General features: G+C 34.9%; 1 protein-coding gene across 1 annotated transcript; it reads right to left on the bottom strand.

Annotated features, from left to right (window-relative positions):
- Nucleotides 1-2473: 2473 nt before the first annotated feature.
- On the bottom strand, nucleotides 2474-11361 carry LOC123221340 (30S ribosomal protein S1). The gene is made up of 11 exons (XM_044644180.1): nucleotides 10976-11361; nucleotides 10710-10869; nucleotides 9966-10027; nucleotides 7560-7719; nucleotides 7346-7466; nucleotides 4534-4615; nucleotides 4321-4424; nucleotides 3046-3124; nucleotides 2898-2948; nucleotides 2776-2815; nucleotides 2474-2660 (listed from the first exon to the last, which is right to left on the bottom strand). Exons 1-11 carry the CDS (start codon nucleotides 11195-11197, stop codon nucleotides 2530-2532), a joined length of 1212 nt encoding a protein of 403 aa, XP_044500115.1. The 5' UTR covers nucleotides 11198-11361; the 3' UTR covers nucleotides 2474-2529.
- Between the last annotated feature and the right edge of the window lie 1204 nt (nucleotides 11362-12565).

Raw genomic sequence — 12565 nt, forward strand, 5'->3', positions numbered from 1 at the left:
TGCTTCGCATGGGTACCAAGAGTGGGATGGATACCAAGGTGCAGTGTTTCTTGCCACTGTAAACCCTTAATGTAAAAACATATTCAAACTCATTGACCTACAAAATTTCCAAGGTGGTTATCTAGGCAATAAGGTGAATTTGATATATACATCTCAAAATAAGTTATGAAATATTTTAATTTATTAAAATATCTTAAAACAAAATTTATAAACTGGACAACCAGAAATTCAATTCAGTTATCAGGTAAAATCAGTTTGGTTTCAGTTTAGAATTTTTTTTAGAACCAAAAGTTTAGTTAAGTTCACAAAACTGGTTTGTCAGTTTGGTTAACAGGTTTTTTACACCCCTAGAACACAGATAAGGCTACACGATCTATTGTGGCAATGCGCATTGAACATGGCACAACACGCAAGTGGTTGAGGAAGCGCAGTGCACTACTGCATGCATCCCATGTACTAACTCATGCACACATTTCTTTCTTAGATGTTGTCCCTTTAACCCATTTCTCATCATGCCCCAACGACATGCATCATGATGCACTCTCTCATGACACTGCTATCCCTATCCAAAGACTACCATCTTCCTTTATATAATTGGACTATAATAGTTATGGGCAATTATCTTACAATTCAAATATACAGTTTCCATCTCTAAACTGTTTATAACAATCACAGTCCGTTTTGTTTATATAATTGACTACTATTCCCAACTTTTTGTCCAACTTCCCAGCATAACTTATTATCAACATATGCCTATCAATGTCTAGCTATCTAGCAGCGCTTTCAATCGTCTAACTCTTGACTATTGGCCAACAAACTTCCCTCTTTGCTCATGAGAATTGTACCTTGGCCTTGTTTACACAATGAGCATCCACTTATGCTATGCACTTAGTTTTCTCAATCACTACCTTGCTTTGCCATGTTCAGGCTTGTTGCCACAATAGCTCATGCCACCCCACACATACACCCATTTCTCATGATGTATGCTTATCTTACGCACCCAATTTTGCGCTCTTACACTTGTGTTACTCAACACATCTACATAATGTCACCAACACAATTTCCCTTTGGCCTTTGCCAATGTTAGACATCTCTAGCAATATTCCAAGCACCTCCTCTCAATGCTTGTCATCAGAATCCTTAATTCATAAATCTTGCACATTATCCTGGCATGCCCAGTCATGCAGCTCTAGGGCTTTTGGTCTAGTTTAGCTTGCCAATTCATTGCACTACTTCGCCTTTAAAATTGGGTGTAACAAATCTCTCCCACGAGAAAGAATCAACGTCCTAAACAAAAATTCTATGAATTCGTCACCCTGTGATGCAGTCAAGTCTCTTGACTTGGTTTGCAATACTCGATTTTGGTGGATGTTTGATAATCACAAACACTTAGCCAACATATGTGCGCAACAGTAAGCATCATGTAAATCATAGTGCACTTAATATCTGAGGAATTAACCCAGCCTTAATTAATCACAACTCAAAGATTACGAAGGAATTCATGCACAATGGTATTCGGCCACATAAATACAGACGAGACAGTTTACAAAACAGTTGGACAATTTTCTTTAAATTCAAACATGATACTTTCCTCCCTATATGTGTCTAGAATAATTGTCCTATTAATTCCCTAATCAAGGGCAAACATAACTGCTATGCCCTCCATGCATTCAACCGCTTATGGCACCAACCATACTTTTCAGCCGTTAATTTCAGCATCTTTGCACTTGTTTTGTTTGACTCCCACATGGTCAGCCAACACACCTTGTCCATGCAATGTTAGACGCAATTCTAACACTCTAAGCCCCACACCTTAGAGCTGCCCTAAGTTTAGTGTTCCTTTTATTTTAACCAATGCTGGATGAATTTTCAAATATAAATGACAGTTTAAATGGCCTTCTGCTTTGGAGAATTAGTTCTTACTTAGGCGAATCCCAACTACTTCAAGAAGAATAATTTCAGGAATAAATAAAACATTTTAACCAGATACATAGCACAGTTTTTAGAAAAAGAGCACACTTTGAATACGATTAAATAATTTAAAATTAAAAATAAAATAATGTCTAATTACATAATAATACATTATGTGTTAACTTAAAAAGAGACGTACATGAGATTGCTCTTAGAAAAAAACCAAGATTTTCTCAATATCACAATTTATCCATAACATAATAGTCACCAATTGCATAAAGCCCCTCCTTTCTGAAACAAAGGCAAGCCATCCTTTGTGCAAGGGCAATGCCAATAATACCCAATTTTAAATACTTAATTAGATACTCAAATATTATGTTATCATATAATTGAATGTTACTTTATTATTAATTTAAAATCGATTAATTACATAACATATAATATAGATACCCACTTGGATTTTCAAGACTTGATGCTCATTGTACAAAATCTTCACACACATTTTCAATTGTTTGTGCTAAAGACCAAGATTATCCTAAAAAGACAAACCTGTAAGCGCAAGTGAATAATATATAATTTATTATTCCCCTGATAATAATTTAATTCCATGGTTATATATTAAGTTTTTGAATATCCGGTTGTAGTATACCGAATGCTTCTTTTTACAGTTAGAAATTTTAAATGAGAACAAAAATCTACCATGTCTTTTAAACTCAAAATAAACTCTGTACAAAAGCAGCAGCAAAGACCTGGGAAAAAAAAAAATGAACACATCATTAACCATGGTGCGGCCAAATTAAGGATATGTCATCCTTATATGTCACGGAACACGTTCTAATACTCATTGCAATGCCTTTTTGATACCTTCCTGATCAAGTAGTGTTGTCAGTTGTATCTCCTGCACCTGAATCATAGAAGATAAAAATTACTAAAGATAAAGGGAGAAACAAGAGAGAGAGGCAGATGAAAGCCCGAAGTGAACTTACCTGTCTTCCAGCACGAGCTAGGAGAGTAAACTTCCCATCAACTGGTGGTGCCTGCAAGATGACAATTGTGATGTATGATGCCAAGCGAACACCGCAGGAAGAACTATACATAAATATTGAGGGGTTAAAAAACAAAAAAAAAACTCACATTTGAGAGCCATAGCTGCAAGTCTTGTGAAACAACCCGTTTCTCAAACCCTTGTTGTGTGATTCTTACATCATCTATACTGGACCGTAACACCATAAAATAACAGAACAAGATAAACATAATAATATATAATATAAGGGATCCAAAAAAAACAAAAGACTACTATCTAATGATTTTTGAGTAAAACATCAAGATCCAATCCACATTATAAGACCAAAGTTCAACCGACGTATGTAAACACCCCAAATCCAAAGCCAAAAAAAATGTAGACAGGCATATGCATGGGGCATACCCATGTTAAAAACCAAGCTTTACGGTGCAATCATTGTTCAAAAAATACATCAAGCTAAGCAAACATATTAAGGCTGATGCCATTTCAGTACAGAAAACTAGGAGACACAGGCACATGCTCATACATGTAAACATGGCACTCTGAAATCAGGTTTATATTGTCCAGAAGATTTAGATTTCAGCAATCCTGATCATCCAATGTCAAATCAACCATGTGCTGCCATGTCATAGCCAGAATTCCAGTTATTGCTCACACTCAAAGTTCTCATTGTTTGACTACAGCAGTTATACAGTATATATACATATATATGTATTATTTTATGTTCATGATAACAGCACCTCATTTCATGATTGTTTCAGTTCTTTTGAGCATATAGTGACTAAACTTTGTTAATTTTATTAAGAGGAACAATTTATATTTGCTATGCATTTATTCAACTATTTCATAATTTTTTTTTTAATAATCCAAGACCCTATCTGTATTTGTTGAACAGATAAACCCGGGACACAGTGATCAAACCCACAATCATTGCACAAGTGTGACAGAAGCTCGAACCTAGACCTTCACCTCGAAAGTTCTAACACTATCAGTTTTGCTAACTTTTGAGGTCTATTTCATAATCTTTTATTAGTGAGCTTTTTTATTATTGAAGTTTTCTACCCCTAAGAGGTAATGCGGATTGTTGACCTTGAGAGAGTTATAGAATGCTTAAGATGGTGTAGCCAGCTTTTGGAGGGTTCGTAGTTAATAGCAGAACCCAGAAAGAAGTAAAGCTTTGAGAAAATAATGCAAGATATACATGAAACATATATAATAAACACAATGAACTATGAAGCTAAAGTAGGTAATGGAATGAATCAAATAATCATTTCACATCAAGAATATAGAAAATAAAAAGCTAAATCGATATATAGGCTTATAATTTTCCCATGAAAGCTCCAGATCCTACAAGTAACTTAAGCCAAGCAATGATAAATCAATACCCGTCTTCCAGCAGAAGCTCTTCAAATATTGCTCCAAGACCTGGAAGAGGCTCAATGGCATTGTTATTGCTCACACTCATTGACTCAGGCTTAGCTGACGCATCCTGCAGAGTGCAATGTTCAGTTCTGACTGGACTTAAAACTCACTTCTGTGATAAATGGTGTGACTAAAAGCATGATCACACGCACACAAGACAATTTCATATTACAAACCTTTGGAATCACTTTGTCCAAAGTTTCTAGAAGTGGATCTTCTTCCAACTGTTTGATTGATAAGGTGATCCTTGACTTCTCTCTGCACTTACCATCAAAAAATGTTATACACAGTTTCCACATATCTCTCAGTTCGCATGATCAAAACAAGAGAACATATCAAGAAACAGAGAAGCAAAAGTGCGCATCCAAAACTAACATATTTAAGCTAATTTCAACTTTTCACTTTACTAAATCAAGGGAACATCATATGTCCCTTCAATAATAAATAAAAGCAAAATATCTAATAAGATCTACTGTGTATTAGCAGATAACAACTCAATAAGCAAATGAGTATGAGTTCTTCATCGATTTTGCTACAAGTCAAAGATGGGAGATCTTTCAGATGATGAAGTATTTTATATTCACTAGTTAATGTTATAGCTTGAGTTGTAATGCATGCTTTCATGCAAATGCAATTAAACCTACTCTAAACTTTCATAATCTTTCAAGAATTTTATTTTATCTCAGATATTCCTAGATAACAAACCAATGAAGAAAGAACAAATAATTATCCTTTTAAAATTAAAACAAATGATTGTTTAAACAACTTTTAACCAGAAATTAGAAAAAGAAAACTGTTGATAACAGAATAGAAGAGCAAGTTTAACCCATGGTTAACATTAATGGCTGAGATTAAAGTGAGAGAAAAATAATTAGAAGAGAGAGAAAGTCTTTGCAATTTCCTGCTCAAGAGAGAAAGAGAATGAGAATCATATTGTTAGGATTTCAAGTGCAAGGTAAGAAACTTGGATTTCACATTAAAAAGTATGAACAATTAGTGTGGGGTTTATATAGTCTTGGGTTCTCCCATTTCAATAATTAACTTTTGAGGTGTGGTTCTCCTAACGTTCTTATCATTTGGTATTAAAGCCACCATCTAATCATGCGGTGTAGACGGTGACGCCGACATTACAATGTTCACCCAGGACTAGCAGGGAGTTAGTGTATAACTGGTCTGCATAAGTGTCAGAACTACGGAGTGTGATGGTATGTTAGGATCCCAAGTGCAAAGTATAAGACTCAAATCCCACATTGAAAAGTATGAGCAACTAGTGTGAGGTTTATATGGTCTTAAACTCTCTAATCTCAATAGTTAGCTTTTAAAGTATGGTTCTCTCAAGGTTCATATTATTTGATATCAGGGTCATCACAATGTCTCCTAGTTGCAATCATGCGACGTGAGTGGTAATGCCGATATTATAGTATTCGTCTGAGGCTAGCAGAGAGTTAGCACACAATCAACTCACGTGAGCACAGGGACTACAGAGTATAGTGATATGTTAGGATCCCAAATGCAAGGTATGAGGGTTGAATCCCACATTGAAAAGTATGCGCAACTACTATGGGGTTTATATGACATTAGACTTTTCCATCTCAATAGTTAGCCTTTGAGGTATAGTTCTTTTAAGATTCATATTATTTGGTATCAGAGTCACCATCACGTTTCTTAGCCGCAATTTTGTGGTGCAGGTGGTGACACTTAGTGTTCACCTGAGACTAGTAGGAAGCTAGCACACAACCAACCCACGTGAGTGCAAGGGCTACAGAGCATTGTGATATGTTAGGATCCTAAGTGAAAGATATGAGACTTGGATCCCACATTGGAAGATATGAGCTTCTAATGTGAGGTTTATATGGTCTTAGACTCTTCAATCTAAATAGCTAGCTCTTAAGTTGTGTTTTTTCCCAAGATTCGTATCATTTTGTTGACACAGGCATTACAATGTTTGCCCAGAGCTAGCAAAGAGTTAGTGCACAACCAACTCGTGTGGATGTCGGGGTTGTAGAGCGTGGTAGTAAATTAAAATCCTAAGTGTAAGGTATGAATTTTAGATCCTACATTGGAAAGTATAGACTTCTAATGTGAGATTTATATGGTCTTGGACTCTCTAATCTCAATAGTTAGTTTTTGAGATATAGTTCTCCCAAAATTCATATCATTTGATATCAGAGATATCACTATGTCTTCTAGTTGTAATCGTGCAGTGCGGGTGGTGACGTTAGCACTGCAATATTCATCCGAAGCTAGCGCACAACCAACCAGCATGGGTGCCGAGACTACAAAGTGTGGTGGCATGTTAGAATCCCAAATGCAAGGTATGAGACTTGAATCCTACATTTAAAAATATAAGTAACTAGTGTAGGGTTTATATGACCTTGAACTCTCCCATCTCAATAACTAGCTTTTGAGGTGTAGTTCTCCTAAGGTTCATATTAGATGTAGCTGTTCTCATAACAATTAGCTTACCTCTATTGTCTTCCCTTAATTTATGATTGAAAACACTGCATGATAATTGAGACCACAAGTGACTAATAAGTAATGAAGTGACAATACAGACTTTGTATACAATCCCTCAATTGACTTGTAGACATGACATTATGAGCAATTGTTGGAAGCTTACTGGTGATGGCTCTAGCAAGGAATAATACCAAAAGAACTCAATTTGGGAATTACATTGATTGAAGACTTCATCACATGATTTCCTCGTCTCAAATGTGAAGTCTTGCTTTATTCCATTTAATTTTGAGAAACACAAAAGGCTTAGTCATTTCTTCATTTATTTTTTTAGAACAAATAACTACATTGGTAAATATACTGGTATATGATGCAAATATATAACAACGAACACAAGTAATTTAAAAAAAATTCTTCCTAAACACTTGGTTAAGTGGGGCCAAGCATACATCTTTGGAGGAAAAGAACTAGAATCTCTAACAAAAATGTATTTATTGTCTAAACAAGTTCAAACTAGTAGCTAATCAAACTCACCTGTCGATCTTTATAACTTTGACCCTTACTTCATCACCTTCATTAAGGATATCTCTCACGTCTTGAACTAGGTCCCAAGAAACCTCAGAGACATGAACTAGTCCAGTTAAATGATAAAGACCTGCAATCACAAGTTACTATTGTCATATAACATTTCTGTAGAATAAAAAGTACAATAGAAAAATAAAAGTATACAAATTGGAGATAGTAATACCATCCGGAAAACGTAAGTGAATGAAGGCACCATAATCCTCAACGGAACCGACCCTTCCTATAAAAATATCCTCTACATTAACGCTCTGAGAATACTTTGTCCAAACAGCTTCCTTTTCAGAGAAAATCAATTTCTTGTTCTCCTCATCTGCTTGGATAACCTACAAGTTACACAAATATAACTAATCTTACATGTAACTAAGAAAGTTGATGTATGAGTTACAGACAAACAAGTGGGATTGAAGAAGAGGAAAACATAAGGAAAAAGAACAAAGCCATTTAAATACTAGATTAATATAAACAAAGTGAGAGTAAAAGAAACACAAATTCTCAAGTGCAAATATTTACACTTTTAAATTGTGGATGGAAGGCTGTTTGGAACCTAGGGTTCTCAAAATAATTTTTTTTTTTTTAAATTAAAGAGAAGAATAGAAAGTTGATCGCTAGAGCCTAGAGCAAACCCTTCAATTTTGCCAAAGACTCATAGTATATTGCAATGTATTTATAGACTCTTGATAATAAAAGGAAATTGTAGCATAAGGAAAACAAACTCCCATAAATCCTAAATGAAAGAAAATAGAGAATTAGGGAAACCGGGAATCCATCTTAAATAAAGGAAAATAGGGATTGTATCAAAGGCTAGTGACCATACATCAACCTTCATATTTGCAATATTAAAGTTACCAACTAGTCACCAAATTTTATTTTTGCAATATTAAAGTTGACAATCAATCACAAGCTTCCAAGTTTGCAATATCAAAGTTGGCAATCAATCGCAAGCCTCCATGTTTGCAATATCAAAGAAGTTGTTCACAAACATAGACAACATTTGATATTGTTACAACCATAAAATTAGGATAGGCATGCTTCTCAATAATAAACTTTTAGGCTAAATAGCACTTCAACACTACAGTCAATTTAACCAACAGGTCTTGTGCTCAAATTTCTTACTGTAATAATTAAACTATAATTAGTAGTGTTTCTGTTTGTTGTTGGGACTATCTTTAATTCATGTGCCTTGTTTATTAAAGGGCATTTAAGTGGTCAGATAATATTGTTGGGAGCTTACTTATTAACTATGCTTGTCATTAAGAAATTCCATCAGGTCATTTTCCACTTACATGTAAGTCAGTCAAACATGGCATACCGGAAAAAGAAAAAGGCCTTTCGACCATGGTTGTGTAGTCTCCAAAAACCAAGTGGGAAAGTCAAAGAAGAAACTGTAGGTATACAGTCATTAAATTTCATAACAACTGATTTTCCAAAATAAATTAATTATTGAAAATAGAATTAATTTGCCACTTTACAACATTTTGAAATGCATAGAAACCGGAATCTACTTTACAGCACTCACTACCTGAAATCAGTCAATATAGAATGCACACTTTTTAACCACATAATGCTCAGAATATTAGCTACCCCTAAATTTCAATTCTAGAGTTAATTCCATTTTCCTCCATTGTTCCTATGTCTCCCTTGTCTTTCCCACTCCTCATATTTCAGAAATATCCACATGAAAAAAATTTCATTCACATTTTTAGCCATGATCATATTGATTATGTAATAGAAAGGCTGACATACCGCAGCCTTGGTTTGAGTACATAGACAACTGTGCAAGGCATTGGAAGGAGGAGAGCTAGCAAAACATCCTTAGCAAACTGAGCCTTAGTGCTTCAGTATATTTTATATGGATGGAAAGAAATAGTCCCTGCTTTGGAAGGGATAGCACAACCATCCAAGATAAAGGAGGTGGTGAGGGAAAGAGCAACTTTCCTAAGCAATATTAGAAGATCCAGAGAAAATGAGGAGCTTGCCGTTAGGTGGAACTTGCCGAGATGCATCTTCAAGTAGATAATATAGGGATCTCGTTGAATTCGCCTCTTTGCTTTGGTTATTATATTGGTGCTGCGGTTGGCTTGGTTTTTCTTTGAGTTTGCTTGGCTTTACCTAGGGGATTGTCCTTGGAAAGCCTTTCTTGGCTATTGTGCTTTGTGTTTGGCTTTGTTGCTTGTAAGCCGTGGTGCTCTTGGGTTTGGTCTTTGTTGTCTTGTGTTCTTCCTTTTCTTTGCTTTACCTAGAGACTTTTCCTAGGAAAGCCTTTTCTTGTATCTTTTCTCTTTTGGTAAACAAAAATTACTTACCCAAAAAAAAAAAAAAAGTCTAACATGACAGCCAAACAACAACTTGTGCTCCTCAACATATGCAAGGCATTAGAACAATTTCTAATGGTCAACCCTATGCAACCCATAGAAAAAAGGATAAATGAATTGAACACCTAATCAAGCACCTATCACTAGGAAGCTACAGCACTTGTAAATTTAGTAAGGTATCACTATGCCATAGATGAGATAAAACTGAAATCTTTTTTGTAACAAAAGGTTAAGTATTAAGTAAAGAAATTCATTACCTTAACAGATATAAGTGAACCAGCCAAGCCTTTGGCTACCTCATGGATGGTTTTATGTGACTCTAGAAGAAATATCGTTACAGAAAGATAATAACAGGTCAGCAAACATAAAGGTATAGAGCAGGTTGCCAATGAAAAAAATTATTCTGCCAATACTTAATTAGATGCCCACAAGTGCAAAAGAATGAGCAAGTTATGAAAAGCCTTGTGAATTATATAATTAAGGAGAGCAAGTATTTCAGCAAACACAAAAATGTAAACAGTGCGCGGTGTGAAACTTAATAATATGGGTTCATAGAGTAGTTTTTTTAGTGTAAATAGCTCCACCCATAGACAATTAAGTCATCAGATATAATCAACCTTCAAATGAGTAATGTTACATAAACAAACTCTTGTATGCAAATTAAGGTGACATTACTCTATAATTGGCAGATTTTCTTCCCTATTCAAAGACTTAAGTTTCTCCTTTCAATAAATACATACACACTTATATGTGTCATTATATGATTGGGTGATTTTGAATTGATGATAAAATAACACTTAATCATGTGATGATACACAAAAGTGTATACATATTTGTGTACTCAAAGTAAGTTTATATAGTATTGTTATTCTCTCTTAAAAGTTGACACGAGTAGCATTACAGTTTTCAAATCCATGTTTCACCTCAAAGCAAGGCTAATTATCCAAGTTATTAGAGTAAAATAAGTTGAAATAAATAAAGGAATGACGCAAGAATGGTACCTTTACAAGAATGAGAAGGGCTCAACTGGGAAAAGGGAAGAAACCCCACAAGAGAAAAGAAGCGGACAAGCAAACCTCCACCATTGAAACCTTCAATCCTTCCCTCGTACACAAAACCACTCTCTTTGTAAGCCCTTGCTGCTTTCCAATCAGCAGAACTCTACTTCTTCCCACAAACCAGACCAAACCAAGTATCATTATTGCATCATAAACTCACTAATTCATTAAAAACAGAAATTCAATTTAAAAAAATAAAGTAAACCCACCCGAGATTGTCCAACGGAAGCGTCAGATTCAGAGTCGTCCAGTATTGGGGTGGTGGTGGTTGGGGTGATGGCCTTGGTTGTTTGAAGACGAGAAAATTGTTGGCTAAATCTTTTTAAAGAAATGGAGTTTTTCGTATTAACAGGAAATAGTAATGAAGAATGAGAGCAACCCACATCAATTACGCATGAAACTGATCCAATTCTCGAAGGTGAGCCCAACATTGGAAAAAAAATTTTCCTTATTCAAATAAGATTTTGTTTTGTCTGGATAACGAATGAATTAATAGATATTGGGAATAAATTTCTGGTCATTTTGAAGCTTCCGATGTGTCCTTTCTGTGCCCACAAATCTTGGTTTGGCTTTGCGATATCCTTTTCCCGCTTATACAATTTACCAATGCTGATCACTAATTATGTACTCTCATCACATGTGACCGCCACTCACGGATTATCAACATCAAAAGGACTGAAATCACTTACTTATTTTACTTATTCCTTAGCGCCAAAATAAAAATGGGGAAATTAAAATAAGGGAAATTATAAAAAATGACCAAAATACCCCCCATTAAGCAAAAATGCCCAAATTCACTATTCCTAAGCAAAAATGTCATAGCTTTTTTCTAAAATACCAAAATTACCTTCCCCTCATCTATATAAACCCTCCTCACTCATTCTTATTACACACACTTCTCATATCACTCAAACACTCACTCTCATTCTCATTTTTATTCAAGATCAATTAGTAGGGTTTCGTTCAGACGAAAGAAGTTCGTATTTTTGAATTTGACTCGAAAAAAGACTATTCATCGAAAAAAGGTATTTATACCAATCTTAGCCTAAAAACTTAATTTTACTTGTTAAATTTAGTTTATATGTCATAATATAGGGATTAAATGCAATGTTAGATAAATATGGGGGGTATTTTGATATTATACAATATATAAAGGATTTAAATAACATATTAAGAATAGATAGATATGTTTTGATACAAAATAATATACAAGGGTGTTAAATAAAGAAAGAGATAATTATGAGGGGTCAAATGAAATGTTATTAAAATAGGGAGGTATTTTGATATTAAATATTATAAAAACGTTTTAAATGGAACGTTAAGAACAGATAAATGCATTTTGATATAAGATAATATATGAAGGTGTTATATAAATTGTTAAATAATTATAAGGGGTTAAATAAAATATTAGAAAAATATGAGGAGTTTTTTTATATTAATAATTGTACGACTGTTTTTAGGGCTGGATTCGAGCCGAGCCGAGCTCGGCTCGCAGCCAGCTCGGGGTCAGTTCGGTTTATTTATGGGCGGCTCGAGCTCGACTCAAGCCGAACTCGGCTCGGCTCGAGTTCAGCTCATTTTCGACTCGGCTCAGCTCATTTTTCATATCAAAATGACATCATTTTGTATATATATGGATCAAAACGACGTCGTTTTGTATAAAAAATTTTTTTAAAAAATCTACCCAGCGAACCCGAGCCAGCTAGAGCTCGACTCAAGCTCAATCGAGCCTAACAGAGCCCGGCTCGTTTCAAGCTCGAGCTCAAGCTAGCTCGGCTCGAGTCCAACCCTAACTGTTT

The sequence above is a fragment of the Mangifera indica genome, chromosome 7, assembly GCF_011075055.1.
Source record: "Mangifera indica cultivar Alphonso chromosome 7, CATAS_Mindica_2.1, whole genome shotgun sequence".
Lineage (NCBI taxonomy): Eukaryota > Viridiplantae > Streptophyta > Magnoliopsida > Sapindales > Anacardiaceae > Mangifera > Mangifera indica.

What these genes read in the sequence shown, in the direction of transcription:
- LOC123221340 (XM_044644180.1), bottom strand. Translation starts at nt 11,197, where the DNA reads ATGTTGGGCTCACCTTCGAGAATTGGATCAGTTTCATGCGTAATTGAT. An exon ending in TGCAGCTATGGCTCTCAAAT is followed by an intron (nt 2,949 to 3,045) that starts GTGAGTTTTTTT and finishes GTCATCTTGCAG; the next exon opens with GCACCACCAGTTGATGGGAA. An exon ending in TAGCTCGTGCTGGAAGACAG is followed by an intron (nt 2,816 to 2,897) that starts GTAAGTTCACTT and finishes TCTATGATTCAG; the next exon opens with GTGCAGGAGATACAACTGAC.